Below are 15,039 nucleotides of genomic sequence, written 5' to 3'. Positions count from 1 at the left end.
TTCAAATTTGAATGTCCGATTTTACATTGGGCCCAAAACTAGCCCATTGGTAATTCCATTATTGGGCCAGTATCATACTATATAAGATATTTTTCATCTTGGAACGTTAGAATGTCTTAAAAAATAAGTTATCTTGAGAAAACATTTTTGGATAAAATATATTTTTGACTCGAAGGGAGACGTAAAGTGATGTTCCTGGTTTGATAAAGGTCATCTTGAGTTTCTAATGTTACCCTCCATTTTTATTGCATACTTTTTTAGCTTATTACAAAAACTGTTCGAAAAATACTTTATCAATATATCATTTTATTCATTCGTTGGGTAAATATTTTGTTTTGAAATTATAAATAGGTGAACGACTACGCTTGTTTATGCGTAACGTTCGCGCATACAATATTTCAACCAAACACACTTGTATATGCAATTTTAAAATCAAAATATCTACCGAACAATTGAATGAAATCATAAAATAATGTGTTTTGAAAAACTCTTGAAATGAACTAAAAGAATCTGTAACACAATATATGGGGTTCTGTTTAAAAAAATTAATATGACCTTCCTGTTACTTTCAAATGACCTTCCAAGGTCAAACTAATACTATCGTTGTATCACCAATTCGAAGTAAAACATTTTTTATTCGAAAATTTTTTCTGTTAAATAATTACTTTCCAAAATATTTCAACCTTTCAAAATTAAGAAACTCACCCTATATAAATTATACGTTAGAATTTGCGTATATCTGTGTTATGCGAATCTCTTCATTTAAAATAAAAAATAAATACTACAAAATAAAAAAAAAATCCAAGTTTTTGTTAATATGCACAAAATCACAAAACAGTATAATTGCTTTAAAAAATGCATTGCACAAAAACAGCAAAAAACTAGCACATTTGGTACTTTATTAAATCAGTGGTACTTTTTTGCCACAGCTGAGTTATCAGTCGCTATATAACTTACCAACGGAGGATTAAAAGTATCGAGTGATCTTGAACAAACCAAGCGCAAGTTTAAATAAAGATGGTCGCTGACCCAATAAAGATAATTCTTATCGATTACTTATTATTTTCGATCGCGAACACCGAGTACGAGACGATCGTAGTACTCGACTGGCATTGCGAAATATTAATAATAGATAGGAACAAAAAAACTCCACCAATACCAATCAAACTTGGAAGAATTCCATGTAAGCTGTTGTTAAAAATCTTCAACATTGGGAAATATTAAAAATACAGTAGGATAAAACAACTCCACCAATGCGAATCAAATTTGGAAGAACTCAATAATGTAAGTTTTTTCTAAAAACATTTCAACATTGTAAAGTATTGATAAAAAAGGGAATAAAAAGATTTCGAAAAAATTTAAACTTTCAACAATTTTATAAGGTAGTTCTTTCTTCAAATTCTTTAATATTGTAAAATATTAATAAAATATAAGAGGATAAGAAAAATACAGTAATACCAATCAAATTTTGACAAAATAGATTTAAGTTTTTTTTAATTGTTCAACATTGTATTATATTAGTAGCAGAGAGAAATAAAAAACTGTGCAACAGTACCAATAAAAATGATAGAGTAGCACAAATAGCGTTAAAAACGTTCCGAATACTTCCTGGATTCAATATTATACGTTACATCGTTTCGGAAATCTTTTTGACGTTACAGTATGCTGTGTGGGTATTCGTACACTATTGCAGTGTTGCTCGAATAAAAGTTTAAATCGAAGGCATTTCAAAAAACCCGCGCAGCTCGGATGACGCAGTTGGAACATGCGCATACTGTCATACTTTCAGACAGAACTTATTATTATTATGAACACAGAAGAATTATTTTGATCCGTTTGGTTATGGATAGAAATATTTCTCGTTCAGTAGCCAAATCTTGAATTCTTGAAAGTCGAACTCTGAATATTTTTATTGTAGAATTTTTAAAAAATTTCTTTTCGGGTCATTTAAAAAAAGCCGCGCAACTCGGATGACGTAGTTGGGCCATGCGCATTCAATCGCGATTCAGTAGTTTTATTATTATCAACACAATAATACAAACTATGTCAATTCGTCTGGTCACTTGGAGAAAAGTTTCACTTACAGCAAACACTATAGAGTGTCTCGAAATTAAAAATGGAATATTTTGACCATACAATTCTTGGAATATAAAAACCATATAAATTCCAGTTATTTCGAAAAAAAACCGCGCAGTTCGGATCGCGCAGCTGGAACATGCGCGTTCTCTCGTGTTTCAGGAGGTACATCCACGAACACCTTCCCCGTGAGTGGCGTGGAGAATCATCAAAGCTCATTGGACTGTGCTTTCTCAGTCTACCGGCGATTCCCAAGCCAGTCGCACCCGCCTCAAACCAATCTTGGCTTCATACTACTTTCTGAACTGTCACTCCGACATAAACAACACTGTGACAAAAAGGGATCAACCACCCCGAAGAAGACTCTCTTTCTCACTCTATCCCTCTCTCCATTATCATTCTTATTACGACTCGATATCCTTCGCGATCTTCCAGGATCGCTGAATCTTTTTCACCGGTGAGTCTTTCAATATTACTTTACACCATATTCGTAATTGACTTTCCATCACTCGTATCTCTCTTTAATTTTTAATATATCTCTCGCTCTATTATTCTCCCCTTACTATCTATCTCTGTCACTCTCTGTTTCTATTGCTCTCTCTCTCTCTCTCTCTCTCTCTCTCAATTTCAACCTCCACTTCTCTATTTCCCCACCCTCGAGCACTTTTCTTTTTCTCACTCGACATTATACAACTCTAAATGTCTTTTTTTATCTCTCTGCCTAAGAATTCATCTTCTGCATGAATTTTTCCATTTGTTGTAATAGCTGACATGACTGTTATACTACGGTGTTTGTTGATACCACTGGCACTGCATTTGTTTCTTGTAAATATCTATACACACACACACACATATATATATATATATAGTATATAGATCTATTAATCAACCCTGAAAACTGGTTCTACGTTTTTTTTAATTCAAAGGAAACACGGTGGACGTTGATTAAAAGCGAGTGATTGTTTACGACAGATTCGAAGAAAATGTGTACTGTTTTTTATCAGACACGCGTTCGCAAGAAAATCCAGCGTTAGATTGACTCTTATGAAAGAATTTCTATTGCGTTATACGCGGTCATCAAGATTTTGTTCGCGCCAATAATCTTTCAGTCCACGATCTCTTTCGGAAAATGAGAAAGAGAAACGCTGTAACTGTTTTATATTGTTGCATAACTCTTGTCGATAGTAAACAATATCAACATCTGCTCTACTACTGTTGTGTACAATATTTCTAGCCTCGGTTGTGAACTCGAATCGATGGAAAGAAACGAGATAGCTATAGAATTGTGTGAGGAACGTTCCTGGAACCATTCTGACAGATTGGAACGTTTTAGGACCGTTTCTGGCACTATGCGAGATGTCATTGGCCATTTAACGTTGGAAACAATAAGTTTAGAGCGTCTTTGTTGTGCGATCATCGTCGTTGAAAGGATCATATGAATGAAATAGAATGTTTTTGAAAATTCGGAGAGATTATTTTAAGAGAAACTAAATTTACTTTTCCGTTGGCAAGCAGAGTCTGCGAAGAGCCTCTTGCGAAATAGCATCTATTTTCACGGTCTAGGTTGAACATTAATAGATAAAATGGTAATGATTTTTACGATTATTTACGTAGCGTGGAAACTTATAATTTATAGAGCTAAAAGTTGAGAATGAAATTAAAGGCTATGGGAAGAAATTACATTATTTTTCGGTGACTAATTCGCTTTCTGCGATTTGATTCTTTCACGGTTTAAGATATCACTTGATAAATCGAGTTTAATAATAAGTTTTGAGATTATTATTTCGATAAAAGATTTTATATATAATTTATGTAATAAAAAATTGATTGAAGCAATGCAGATCATGTACAAAAAAGATTATTTATCGGCTATTAATTTCGTAAGATTTCATCTGCTCACGGTTCAGGATAGCCATTACTAAATCAGATTTAATAAAAACTTTTCTCATTATTATTTCAGCAAAAGGTTTCTTAATTTATTGAATAAAAAATTAATTGAGAAGTCAGAGTTAATAAGGAGAATAGGTATTATTTCTTGGGTATTGGGTTACTTTCTGGGATTTGATTCTTAAGCTGATTTAGGTCGATGTGGGGAATGGAAATGTCCCGAAGTGATTTTTGGAGAAAAGAAAAATTGTTATCTATGCTTTAGCCATACAAGTAATTGTCACGCAAGGGGAAAAGTGGTAGGGCATAACTGGCAGATATTTACGATCGTTCACTGTCAACCAGCTAGTCTGGCAGCGCAAAGGAAACTGATAAGGATCCAGTCAGGTAGCTCTCGACTGATATCGATCTATAGCAAATATTGTTACACCAATTTTACGTCTTTACATCATCGAAAACTCTTCCACTAAATCAGTTCCATAGATACAATATAATATTATATTTAACTTTATCTATTTCCAATAATTTCTCCACGCTTTTTCTTATCTCAATAAAAATCAACCTTTTTTCATAACTGTCAAAATTGATTTATTTAAAAATCTTTTACTGTATCACACACATTTTCTTCTTGCTTTTTCTTATTAGAAACTCTTAATTTTTTACGTATCAAGTTATGTTAATATTATTTTCATTATTTGTTTAACAAAATTCAATTATTCCAAAACGAATTTTTATCATTTTATGTTTACTATTCTTTCATCTGAATATATTGATTATAATAAAAATGTACACTTCATTCCTACGTGAAAATTTAAAAAATTTGGAAAATTATGTTATTAAAGACCGTTTTACTTTATCATTTAGCACTTGATTTTCCTCATTGGGAACGTGTAAAATTTGTTAGCACTCGTTTTAAACTCGTTTTTATCCGCCAATAAGAGAGTCATTCTACATTTGCTTTGTACCGTGGTGGATCTAACGATCTAGGCGATAATTCCTCGTGTTTGCTTATTAGCGATTAATTATTTACACCGCGTCATGGCTGTGTATCGCTCGGGCCCCAAGGTCCCTCGGATGTTCTCACTGTGGAGAATTAAAAAATTCAGACTACGCTTCGTTTGTCCATTTCGCAAAATTCCCTTCCACACCTACATTATTCGTAACTAATATAGAATAGGACAAAAAATTAACATGAAAAGCAACAAAGTATGGAAAATTAAGTAAAAAATTATTTTTAGCCAGGAAAACCTGACGAATCGTTGTTGGCTTAACGACGAAAATAGGTGTTCTTTCATTGATCTTATTATGCAACTTCCACACGTTGTGCACTACAATGTCAAGAGGAAGATAGTTTTTTCCTGTTTTCAATATACATATTTATATGTATATATATATATATATATATATATCATATACCATGATACGGTAACATTGTTTCACAATTGATCACAGCGATAAAATGAGTCACACACACGGATCTTTCCGAGTATTGTACCTTTGTACCTGAAACGATTACCCACAATCGTTCATCCTTGTTTACCGTGCAAGCTTGTTTTGTCCTGTGCTCGATTGACGTCCGAAAAAAAATCTTCACAGAATTGGCCCAAGTCTGATATATAATAGAGCGGGACTACTTGGAAAATCCTTGGCAACACGTGCCGTTAATGTGGATTCTTCGAAAGCACCTAATAAGTCTCGGTATGTTTGTTTACTGTGTTTGTACGCTCTTGTGTGTGTATGTTTGTTCGTGTGCGTGCGCGTCGCCAGATCCAATCGATCGGGTGTGCACGCGTTCCGCGTGACGCTGCTTCTGACGTCATAAATCAGCACTGCTGATGCTATTACCCCCACCAATCGCCTTCTTAACGCAAGAGGAAGGGAGTATGTTTCTCAAATGACAAAAAAATGTGCGAACAAGACCAATGGGGATGTAATTTCCAAAAAATCAACTAATTTTGCGATTTTAATGTTTAGAGTGGAAGAATTTTTTAGAGAAATTAAACCAATAATTTTTGCGTACATAAATTTGAAAATTTGATGAATTGGTGGTCGTCGGATGTGGTGGTATAAAATATGGTAATTTGGGTAAGTGGTATAGTGGAGGGGAGGGGTCGAGGTTTATTTGTGGAAGGGTGACTTTTTGTGGTAGTGAAGGTTAAGAGACAAGGTTCAGGTGAAGGAGAGAAGGAAGATTGAGGTCGGTGGTAGTGGGGGGAGGAGGGATTTATGGAGGGGAATAATTATAAGGAAGGGTGGGGGTAGGGGTGAGTGTCTAATACCGTGGAGTCAGTGGAGACGCGAAAATCGACCGGTCGGTTGCCATGACGATACCCTCCACGCGACCTCCCTTATTAAACACCCCTTCCTACCTCTCACCCCCTCGCCCCTCTTCATCCCAAGAATACCCAACCACCCGTGATATAAACATCCCTTCCTCACTCTAGAACCCCTCTGTTCCCTCACCACCAGTATTACATATTTTTCAACCCCTCTTCAGTCCTTAAACAGCCCTTTATCCCACCCCTCCTTTTTTCTTCCACCCTTTCATCCCCCACCCTTAAAATTCTATTTTTAACTCCATATTTCTACATTATACCAACTTCCTGTATAAAAAATACCTGGATGCTCCTATTAAACTTCTTCCCTCCTATATAGGGTATTTACTTTAATTTGTTCCAAAGTTGTAAACTTAAAAATTTATTTATCTCTGTAACTGTGAGGGGTATGATATTTTTGCAAAATACCTTTCAGATACTCCCTTTAATTTTAATTCTAAAAGGTAGCGCTCATGAAAAAAGTCATATCTCTCGTGGCTACCGAGTTAAATGAATTTTTATTTCCACGTTTTAGAGTTATTTAAAGTTTACACTATTTATTTTATAAAAATCGAAATATCAATTCTATCCATCTTTCCTTCAATTTTTCACAAATTGAATACATATTAAATTCCTACTCTTTATTTTCCATTCGCGTGAGAAATTTCAGTCTCTTGTGACAAATAATTATAATCCCTTAATTACAACTATTGTATAATTCCCCCTTTCATTTAGGTTTAAAAACATAGTATGGAGAAAAGTTATATCCCTTGTGGTTACTTAGTTAAATACATTTTTATATCCACGGTTTAGTTCTATTTAAAGTATACACTTTGTATGCTACAATAATTAAAGTATCGATCCCTTCGATCCTCCAAAATCAATAAATATTAAATTCCTATTTTCCTCCTCCACTAATGCGATAAAAATTCCAGTATCATTTAGCAAACGATTGCAATCCCCTAATTACAACCGTTCCTACAGCGGAAATATATCAACAACCCATTACCAATGAGAAATCACGTAAAATCAAGATGTTATCGATAAGTTGCGCAATGATTTTTGCGTCATCAGTGAATTGGCTTTTTCCTCGTAGAATGAAAATATCGAGCACTTTAAATGTTAAATGCAAATCTGAAAGAAAGAAATTGAAGAAATTTCTCACGCGAGTTCCCGCTCGATTCTATCCATTCACGAATGGAACTCGCTACATACTGAGAACATCTTACGTTGGTCTTAACGATCGCCTGGGAGATCCAGTAAGAACCGCCCAACTAACCTGAATGCCGCACATATTAGGCCAAAACGCTAGCGAGCCTTACAAATTAAAAATGATTCGAGTCATTATCCAGATGTATCCAAAACACGCGAGATTAATCTATAAATCCCTGCTTAAGATAATTCCAAGCGAATTTTTCGAACGATTGATACTATAAATTGGGTCGAACAAATTTGCTACGTCACTGCTATTGAGCACACTGTATAGATGGAGAACATTGCGTGTGTGCTGAATTACTCCCGAAAGCTTCCCATCAATCCGCTCGTTTTACTTTTTATCACACTTTATCGATAGCGAATCCTTGTCCCACTTATAATACAGCTCTATAGTTGGAAACTTTCAATTACTTTTCTTATAGGTATACACTGAGAGAGGAAATTTAAGAAAATAATTTTATTAACTTATTGCAAGTAAATTTTTTGCAACTAAGTTGGACCTAGTTGTAAAAATATAATTTTATTTTTGATAATAAAAATTGTAATTTTAAATATTTTTTATACTTTTTAATTTTTTCTCTCTGTGTATATTATTCTTCATCATTAATAAACTAAATTTTTAATTTTCCAAAATGTCATTTGCTTTGTTTTGTTTATTAATAAAAAATCCTGTTTTTTCAGATTTTTTTCAGGTTGTTTGGCTCTGTTATTAATTTATTGTAATACTAATAATAATTTTATTATTTATTCTTTTTCAGTGTCTAATATACTCGCTATTTATTCTGCATGCTTTCCAATTAACTAAAAACTGTTTTCTTTTTTTACTGCTGACTTTTTTATTACTTTTGCGCTCACGCCCGTTAGTGTTGTATGCACTTTCCTACACCCAAACACGCCCTTGCACTCGGTGCGTCATTTTTGCACTACCTCCCTGGTGAGTAAAGCCTCGCAATTTTTATTATTTTAATATTTTTCTCTCACTTTTGTTCACTTTCTTCCTTAATCCGTTCTCCTTATAAAAACCCTGTTAGTAATTATAATCTATTAACACTAACACTCCTGTCTGTTCACACTTTTTCCATTTTAATCTGCATATTGATTTAATTATTGAAATACAAATATATAAACTATTTTAAAAACTGGTTGACGAATAAAACGAAACTCTTCGCAAACGAGATAAACAATAAAAATCTCGCTTAATTCACTATTCATCATTTCATAACAATAATATTATATTGGCTAAATTCGTTAAATGAAAATTGTAACAAAAGTTTATCTCGAGAATAGCGAAGAGTGGAAAATGAAATAAAATTTGTTTCATTGAGAGTGGATTCGATTCGTGTGGAAATAATTGATTAAGTAATTTGAATTTTTGTAGGAAAAGAGAGGAAAAGGAGGGTGCATGCTGAACCGCCGGCCGACAATTGGCGACCCGTCCCAGATTGCTAGGGAAGTCCTTATGGTAGGATTGGGCAGCATCGAGTCCTTCACGAGCGAGATCCAAGGGCTGAAAGGCTGGCCCCGTCGTTGGATCCACTCGACCAACAGTTACATTTAGAGAAATGACCGACCGCAATGAGAATCTTATTCGCGACCACGAATCCAAAAATAATATTGATCTGAAAAGCTACCGTAACAGCGTGACTCGCAATAACAATAATAACAACAATAGCGAAAGAATCAAGGATAACAGGATCATCAAGGAGGATATTAAGGTAAATGAGAGAAGGAGGAAAGCACCAATAGTGGGTTGGAACAATGGAAGTCCAACAGTGGTTCCTGGGACCCCAGTCCAGACACCAGAAGTTGATTATTCCGACAGAATCTTCATCAACCCCAATGGAAGCGTGTCCTCTAAGAGTTCTGGCATCTGTCAGGACTCGGGACACACCGAGGACATCAGCAGCCTCGCTGACGAAGGACTATTCAGATCCACACCAGTCTTGACAAGTGATGGAAGCGTAGAGTCATTGACCCCTGATAAGGACACCTTTGTAACCTTGAGTCCTGGTATTGGTACCAGCAAAGACCTCAGCCTTGGCGAGGATTTCGACAACACAGATTATTTAAGCCCTGTGACCACCGAAGATGCTCCGTTTGCGATCACCCCCACCGGAAGTAACCTGGTACCCGCAGATGATAAAAAAATTCGTCCAACGGAGAATGGTCCCGAGACCACCAGTAACAATTTCAAAGCCCTCCCAAATGGGACCAAAGCTAACGGTACTAGAACTGTCATCATTCCTAACATGGGGTACCAGGACGAAGACATTGAGAACTCGGTGGGAAAATTGGATAATCATAGTTTGTACTCCGACCACGTGGTTTCGAGGTCCTCCTCAACATCGGAGGACGATGAGAAGCCGAAGATCCCTGATGGAGGATGGGGATGGGTCGTGGTGATGGCGTCCTTAGTCATCTCGATGATAGCTGATGGCGTTTCTTTCAGTTTTGGTCTGCTGTACATCGAGTTTCTGCATGAGTTTGGAGCGTCAAAGTCGAAGACCGCTTGGATCGGCTCATTATTCATGGCCGTTCCACTTTTGTCGGGACCTGTCATGTCCGCTTTGGTGGACAGGTATGGCTGCAGGAATATGACCATCGTTGGTGGATTGGTCTCAGGATTGGGTTTTGTTTTGAGCTGCTTCAGCAACACCATCGAGGTAATGTACTTGACGTTTGGTGTGGTGGCGGGTTTGGGTTTGGGTCTGTGCTACGTCACAGCGGTCGTGAGCATCGCCTATTGGTTCGACAAGAAACGGACCCTGGCAGTAGGTTTAGGTGCCTGTGGGACTGGTATTGGTACCTTTGTTTATGCACCAATGACTACCTTCTTCATTGAGGAGTATGGATGGAGGGGTACCTGTTTACTCCTAGCTGGAACCTTCTTCAACATGATCGTTTGTGGAGCCGTTATGCGTGACCCTGAATGGTGGATCCTCGAGCAACGAAAGCAGGCCCCAAATTCACCCAAGAAACTGACCAAGTCTGAAACTGCTAAGTCAGCATCCTTTCTGGCTGATGAGTTTCCTGGCGTTGAGAACCTCAGGAAGCTGCTCAAGTCTGGACAGGCACCAGAGTATCTCTTACAGAGTTTGAGGACCAGCACCGAAACCCCTACCAACGCACAGGGTGGCAATTCATTCAGGAGTGTCGTCAATCTGCCAACTTTTGTTCGACAAAGCGAAAAGGTATATTTTCACGAATCTTGTATGTCTTTAGCAACCTTGTGCGTGTTGCTGTTAGGCTGACAATACAGTTAAATGTATGAAGATAGTAGACAATGTAGTTTAAAGAATTTTCTTCGGATTATCGAAGAACATGAAATAATAAATTTCAATAAAACGAAAATTACGTTTTACCATAATTATTGTATATTTTATTATAGTTTTCAATGAGATATTTTAAACATACGTGTGTTTGACACTGATTGAATAATTGTAAAATGAACTTTTTCAAAGTTTTGTTTGTTTCTTTTCAGGTACCACTCGAGGTATTGGAGTCACTTTCAGGAAATTCGAGGTTGTATAATGTTATCCTGGAGAACTATCCTGGACTCATGTTGTGCAGGAGCTTCTCAGATAAGAAGCTTCATGAATCCACTGGTGAGATCTGCAACAACAAGAGTGGAGTCACTATGTCAATGAGGTTAAACAACTGGTTCGAATTGGTCATTTTTATTTTTATTTTTGTCCTATCACCAACCCTCTTCCTTCTTTATTTGGACCACTCAAGATCACCCCAGTTTTTACACATCAGGCATCAGAACGATAGACTCTTAATATTGATATTACTTCTTTGATATTTTCTAGGATCAAACAAGCAACGAATAAAGACAAGACGGAAAATTTGCCAAGAAAGATCTCTTATGGGAATTCTGATGCACCAGTGAAAGTGTTGTCTAGAAAATTATCGAAGAAGGACTCGGAGGAGGCTAATCCATTATTGACAAAGGATGTTGTTCAAAGTGTAATTTTACAAATTAATAATAATTACTTATTGCTATAGCTGTGGATGAGGAAGTTAACAATTTTTGCAAATTACAGCAAATAGTCGAGGCTGAAAGGGCTAAATCAGTTTCCAGACCCCATATTCCTGGAATTACCAATGGGGTAGTTAGAACGGACTCTTTGCCATGGCTGAGAAGACAATTCAGCACCAAGTCACATTACTTCAAGGACATTAGAGTGCATAGAAATTCTGTCATGTATCGTGGAGCAGCTCTAAATCTTCATAAATATCGACTGAGGGCCAGTAGCTGTCCTGACATCTATAGAAATAGCATGACCACTCTGGCGAAAGAGAGCGAAGAGGTAAAGTTTGAAGGTTCAAATAAAAAATCAATATTCAGGTGTAAGTTTCGTGTAGAATACGATGAGGCATTTGCAAATAATAATAAGGATAACATAAAAGGTGAAAGACCCATTTGTTATGTGATTTGCAAACAAATATTGAAATGTGAAACTTTTCAAGACTTTCCTTCATCATCGTCTGCGTCTTTTGTTTCATTTTTAATGTTTTATCATCTCTACACCTTAATCTCTATACCTGAACTTGTGTTGGTGGCATTACCAAGACTCCAATATTTATAGAATAAAGATATCACTTGTATTCACAGTTTGGCAAATATCTTCATTCACGTGATTTTCTTTATTTGCAATACATTACAAAAAAAGTAAAATAGACAGATCCATTGAGTCACATTACAAATAAAATGGACCCCCTGTATATTTATCAGTATATCGTTGGAATTTCATCTTTTAGATATCACTTGTATCTCCAGCTTGGCAAAAACCTTCGTACCTACGATTTTCATTGTTTGCACATGCTTTAGATTGTTCTTGAAAATATTTACCCCTGGTTGATAGGCACAGTTGAGGAAACACTGATTCGATTGATGCCAGATCATAATCAATTATTTTTTTTTAGAAATGGTACACCGAGCTGTTGGAATTGCTGAAGGGTATGCTGGATTTTTCAATGTTTTTGGAATTTCATTTCTTGCTTATGTCACTGTCAACGATACTCCTCTTCACTTGGTTCATCGTGCCTTACTTTTACCTGGCCGAGCATCTTACCAGAAATAAGTACGAGGAATCGGATGCGGCCAATCTACTGAGTATCATTGGGATCACTAATACAATCGGCATGGTGAGTTCTAAACTTAAAGAAATAAACAAGTTAATTTAAAGTGCAAAATAAATTAATTTTTACAATCGTTTCTAGATCGGTCTTGGCTGGGCCGGTGATCAATCCTGGATGAACGTGACGAAGACTTACGCTTGGTGCTTGGTCGCTTGTGGGATCGCAACAATTTTGATGTCTATTTTCACACATCACTACATCCTCCTCATGATAACATCAGCTTTCTTCGGTCTCTTCTTTGCCAGTAGTTTCAGCTTCACCCCAGTAATCCTCGTCGAATTGATTCCTTTGGAAAGATTTACCACAGCCTATGGTCTCACCCTACTTTGTCAAGGAATCGGAAATCTTCTGGGTCCACCATTAGCTGGCTGGATGTTCGACGTTACACAATCTTGGGACTTATCCTTCATCATGGCAGGCAGCTGGATCATCTTTTCCGGAGTTCTTATTGGTCTCATACCCTACACCAGGAACCGGAAGATCCTGGGTAGCGGACCTATCGAAATGGAACGAGACAGAGATAGCTTGGCATAATTTTAATTTTAATCAGTGTTGCTTATGTGACAACTGAGTTTAATCTTACCTTAAAGTTAAATTTCACCTCATGGCAGACAAGCGGATCATAGTTTCCGGCCCTCTCAATCGGTCTCACACCTTAAACAAGGAACCAAAAAATTCTCAGCAGCAATCCTACTCAACTGCTTAGCATAATCTTCACTGGTGCCCATTGTCACAAATGTTTTCAATCTTGCCTTCACATTTACCAATCACCAGTTAGAAGGCACATAGCTTTTTCTAGTCTGTAACATGATTCACATCACGGAGCATGATAAGACTTCATGTTTTGTTTAGCATTCTGAAAACAATTTGACTATATTTGAAGAATGGTGCCTGAGTTTTCTACGTTATTAGGAATTGAGCTGCCTTAAATGGAAACGATCGACTATATTTTGTGCTTATCGCGAAATTTCTTAAGTCGACTGATGAGTTCCTGTACGTTATTTTGCTATTAATTAATTTTAAGAAGAAATTGGAGAGCGCTGTGATGATTTATGGCAAGCTGGACTGGGCCTATTATCATGGTTTTCAAGAAGAACAGAACAATAACTAAGAATGCACGAAGAAACATAAGTTCTTGATATATGCAATATATTTATATCAGTTGGCTCTTACTTTTTAATTAAAGCCTTTAATTGATCGGTTGACTAATTTTAAACGGAGTTTTCAAGAATTCTGGCGTGTTCAGTTTTACGTAGTTTACTTGCTGTTACATTTTGAATGAAAAACACCAATTATCTTTCAGTCAATTGATCGATATTGATAAACAATCTGACAGAATTTAATGTGTGTGTATTAGCAATAGTAATTCTACTACTACTACTACAAATAATAGTAATAAATAGTAATAGTAATAAAAACGAAACAAGACTGAAATGGAGTGATGCTTTTAATGCTAGTTTAACAAAGCAATCACTAGTAATTTATAAAGACTTTGAAGATAATGAGTCGGAGTATGAAAAATACTCATCAATATGAGAAATGGATAAACTTCAAAACGATACAATTTTTATTAAGCACGAAATTTAAAAGGTACTGTAGGAAAGATTTAATCGAGCTAAAGCTTAAGATTGTTTATTGTGTATTTTATTGTATATTGTTATTATACATGTATCGCATTAAATATGCTACTCTACAGTTACGTTTCGCGGTTTCTCCTACTTTCTTAAATGTTTGAAATAGTAAGAAAGGGGGTTCTTTAAATTAACGTGGAAGGGAGCGCTGTCGAAGGACGGAGATCGTACAGAGGAAGAAAAAATCTGGATAGTCAAATATCGATTTCCTGTTGCTAAAACAAGATAATTATCGGCTTTAGTATAATGCTACAGGCCACGCTATTATACTAGTCTATTCTATTCGAACACAATCAGCCAGCTTTGTCAACCGCAGGAAGTTATGCCACGAACGTTGAAATAAATAACATCAAAGTTGGGAATAGCATTGTTTGCATGGGAAAATAAAAGTATATCGGTAATACTTCGTATACAATTTTTCTCCCATGTTGTTATGTCTTGGTAATTGGCTGCATAAAAATCCGACTGCGGCCTTTGGTACTTCAGATTGCAGATATCGATTTCTCAATAGGATGTTTATAATATCGACGTGTAAAAAAATAATAGTACATCGATAATACTTTCTAAAATTAATTTTTAGTCTCATGTTTCATCGAGGCGTACGGTAATTTTAACAATAGAGTTATAAGTACCAAACTCCCTACGTGGATTATTATTCAAGCAGGATGCTCATTGCAATTTTTAAAAGTAAAAGTATATCGATTATACTTTGTAATAATTTTGTTTGCCATAATTTATAGGACTTTTGGTATTTGAAGAGCAAAAAGAGT

At 36.0% G+C, this 15,039-nt stretch overlaps 1 protein-coding gene across 3 annotated transcripts; it reads left to right on the top strand.

The window, feature by feature from the left end:
* Window positions 1-88: 88 nt before the first annotated feature.
* LOC136779081 (uncharacterized) lies at window positions 89-15,032 on the top strand. Of its 3 annotated transcripts, XM_066736409.1 has the most exons (8): window positions 89-2,533; window positions 5,560-5,661; window positions 8,872-10,684; window positions 10,975-11,153; window positions 11,306-11,462; window positions 11,540-11,806; window positions 12,423-12,644; window positions 12,720-15,032. In XM_066736409.1, the coding sequence occupies exons 3-8, from the start codon at window positions 9,056-9,058 to the stop codon at window positions 13,170-13,172; spliced, it is 2,907 nt and encodes a 968-aa protein (XP_066592506.1). In that variant the 5' UTR covers window positions 89-2,533; window positions 5,560-5,661; window positions 8,872-9,055; the 3' UTR covers window positions 13,173-15,032. The 3 variants fall into 3 exon arrangements, with proteins under 3 accessions (XP_066592506.1, XP_066592505.1, XP_066592507.1); XM_066736408.1 differs by lacking the exon at window positions 5,560-5,661; XM_066736410.1 differs by lacking the exon at window positions 5,560-5,661 and having other exon boundaries at window positions 10,975-11,141; window positions 12,720-15,031.
* Window positions 15,033-15,039: the final 7 nt, after the last annotated feature.

The sequence above is a fragment of the Prorops nasuta genome, unplaced genomic scaffold, assembly GCF_024137725.1.
Source record: "Prorops nasuta isolate Cenicafe-Biocafe unplaced genomic scaffold, Cenicafe_Pnas_1.2 PNAS00015, whole genome shotgun sequence".
In the NCBI taxonomy this organism is placed as follows: domain Eukaryota; kingdom Metazoa; phylum Arthropoda; class Insecta; order Hymenoptera; family Bethylidae; genus Prorops; species Prorops nasuta.
This window is presented reverse-complemented; position numbering and strand designations above follow the sequence as displayed.

Bases quoted from the DNA above. Each gene is read 5' to 3' on its own strand.
- LOC136779081 (XM_066736408.1), top strand. From the start codon at position 9,056: ATGACCGACCGCAATGAGAATCTTATTCGCGACCACGAATCCAAAAAT. The intron at 10,685-10,974 runs GTATATTTTCAC...GTTTCTTTTCAG, and splicing joins TTGTTCGACAAAGCGAAAAG to GTACCACTCGAGGTATTGGA. The intron at 11,807-12,422 runs GTAAAGTTTGAA...ATTTTTTTTTAG, and splicing joins TGGCGAAAGAGAGCGAAGAG to AAATGGTACACCGAGCTGTT.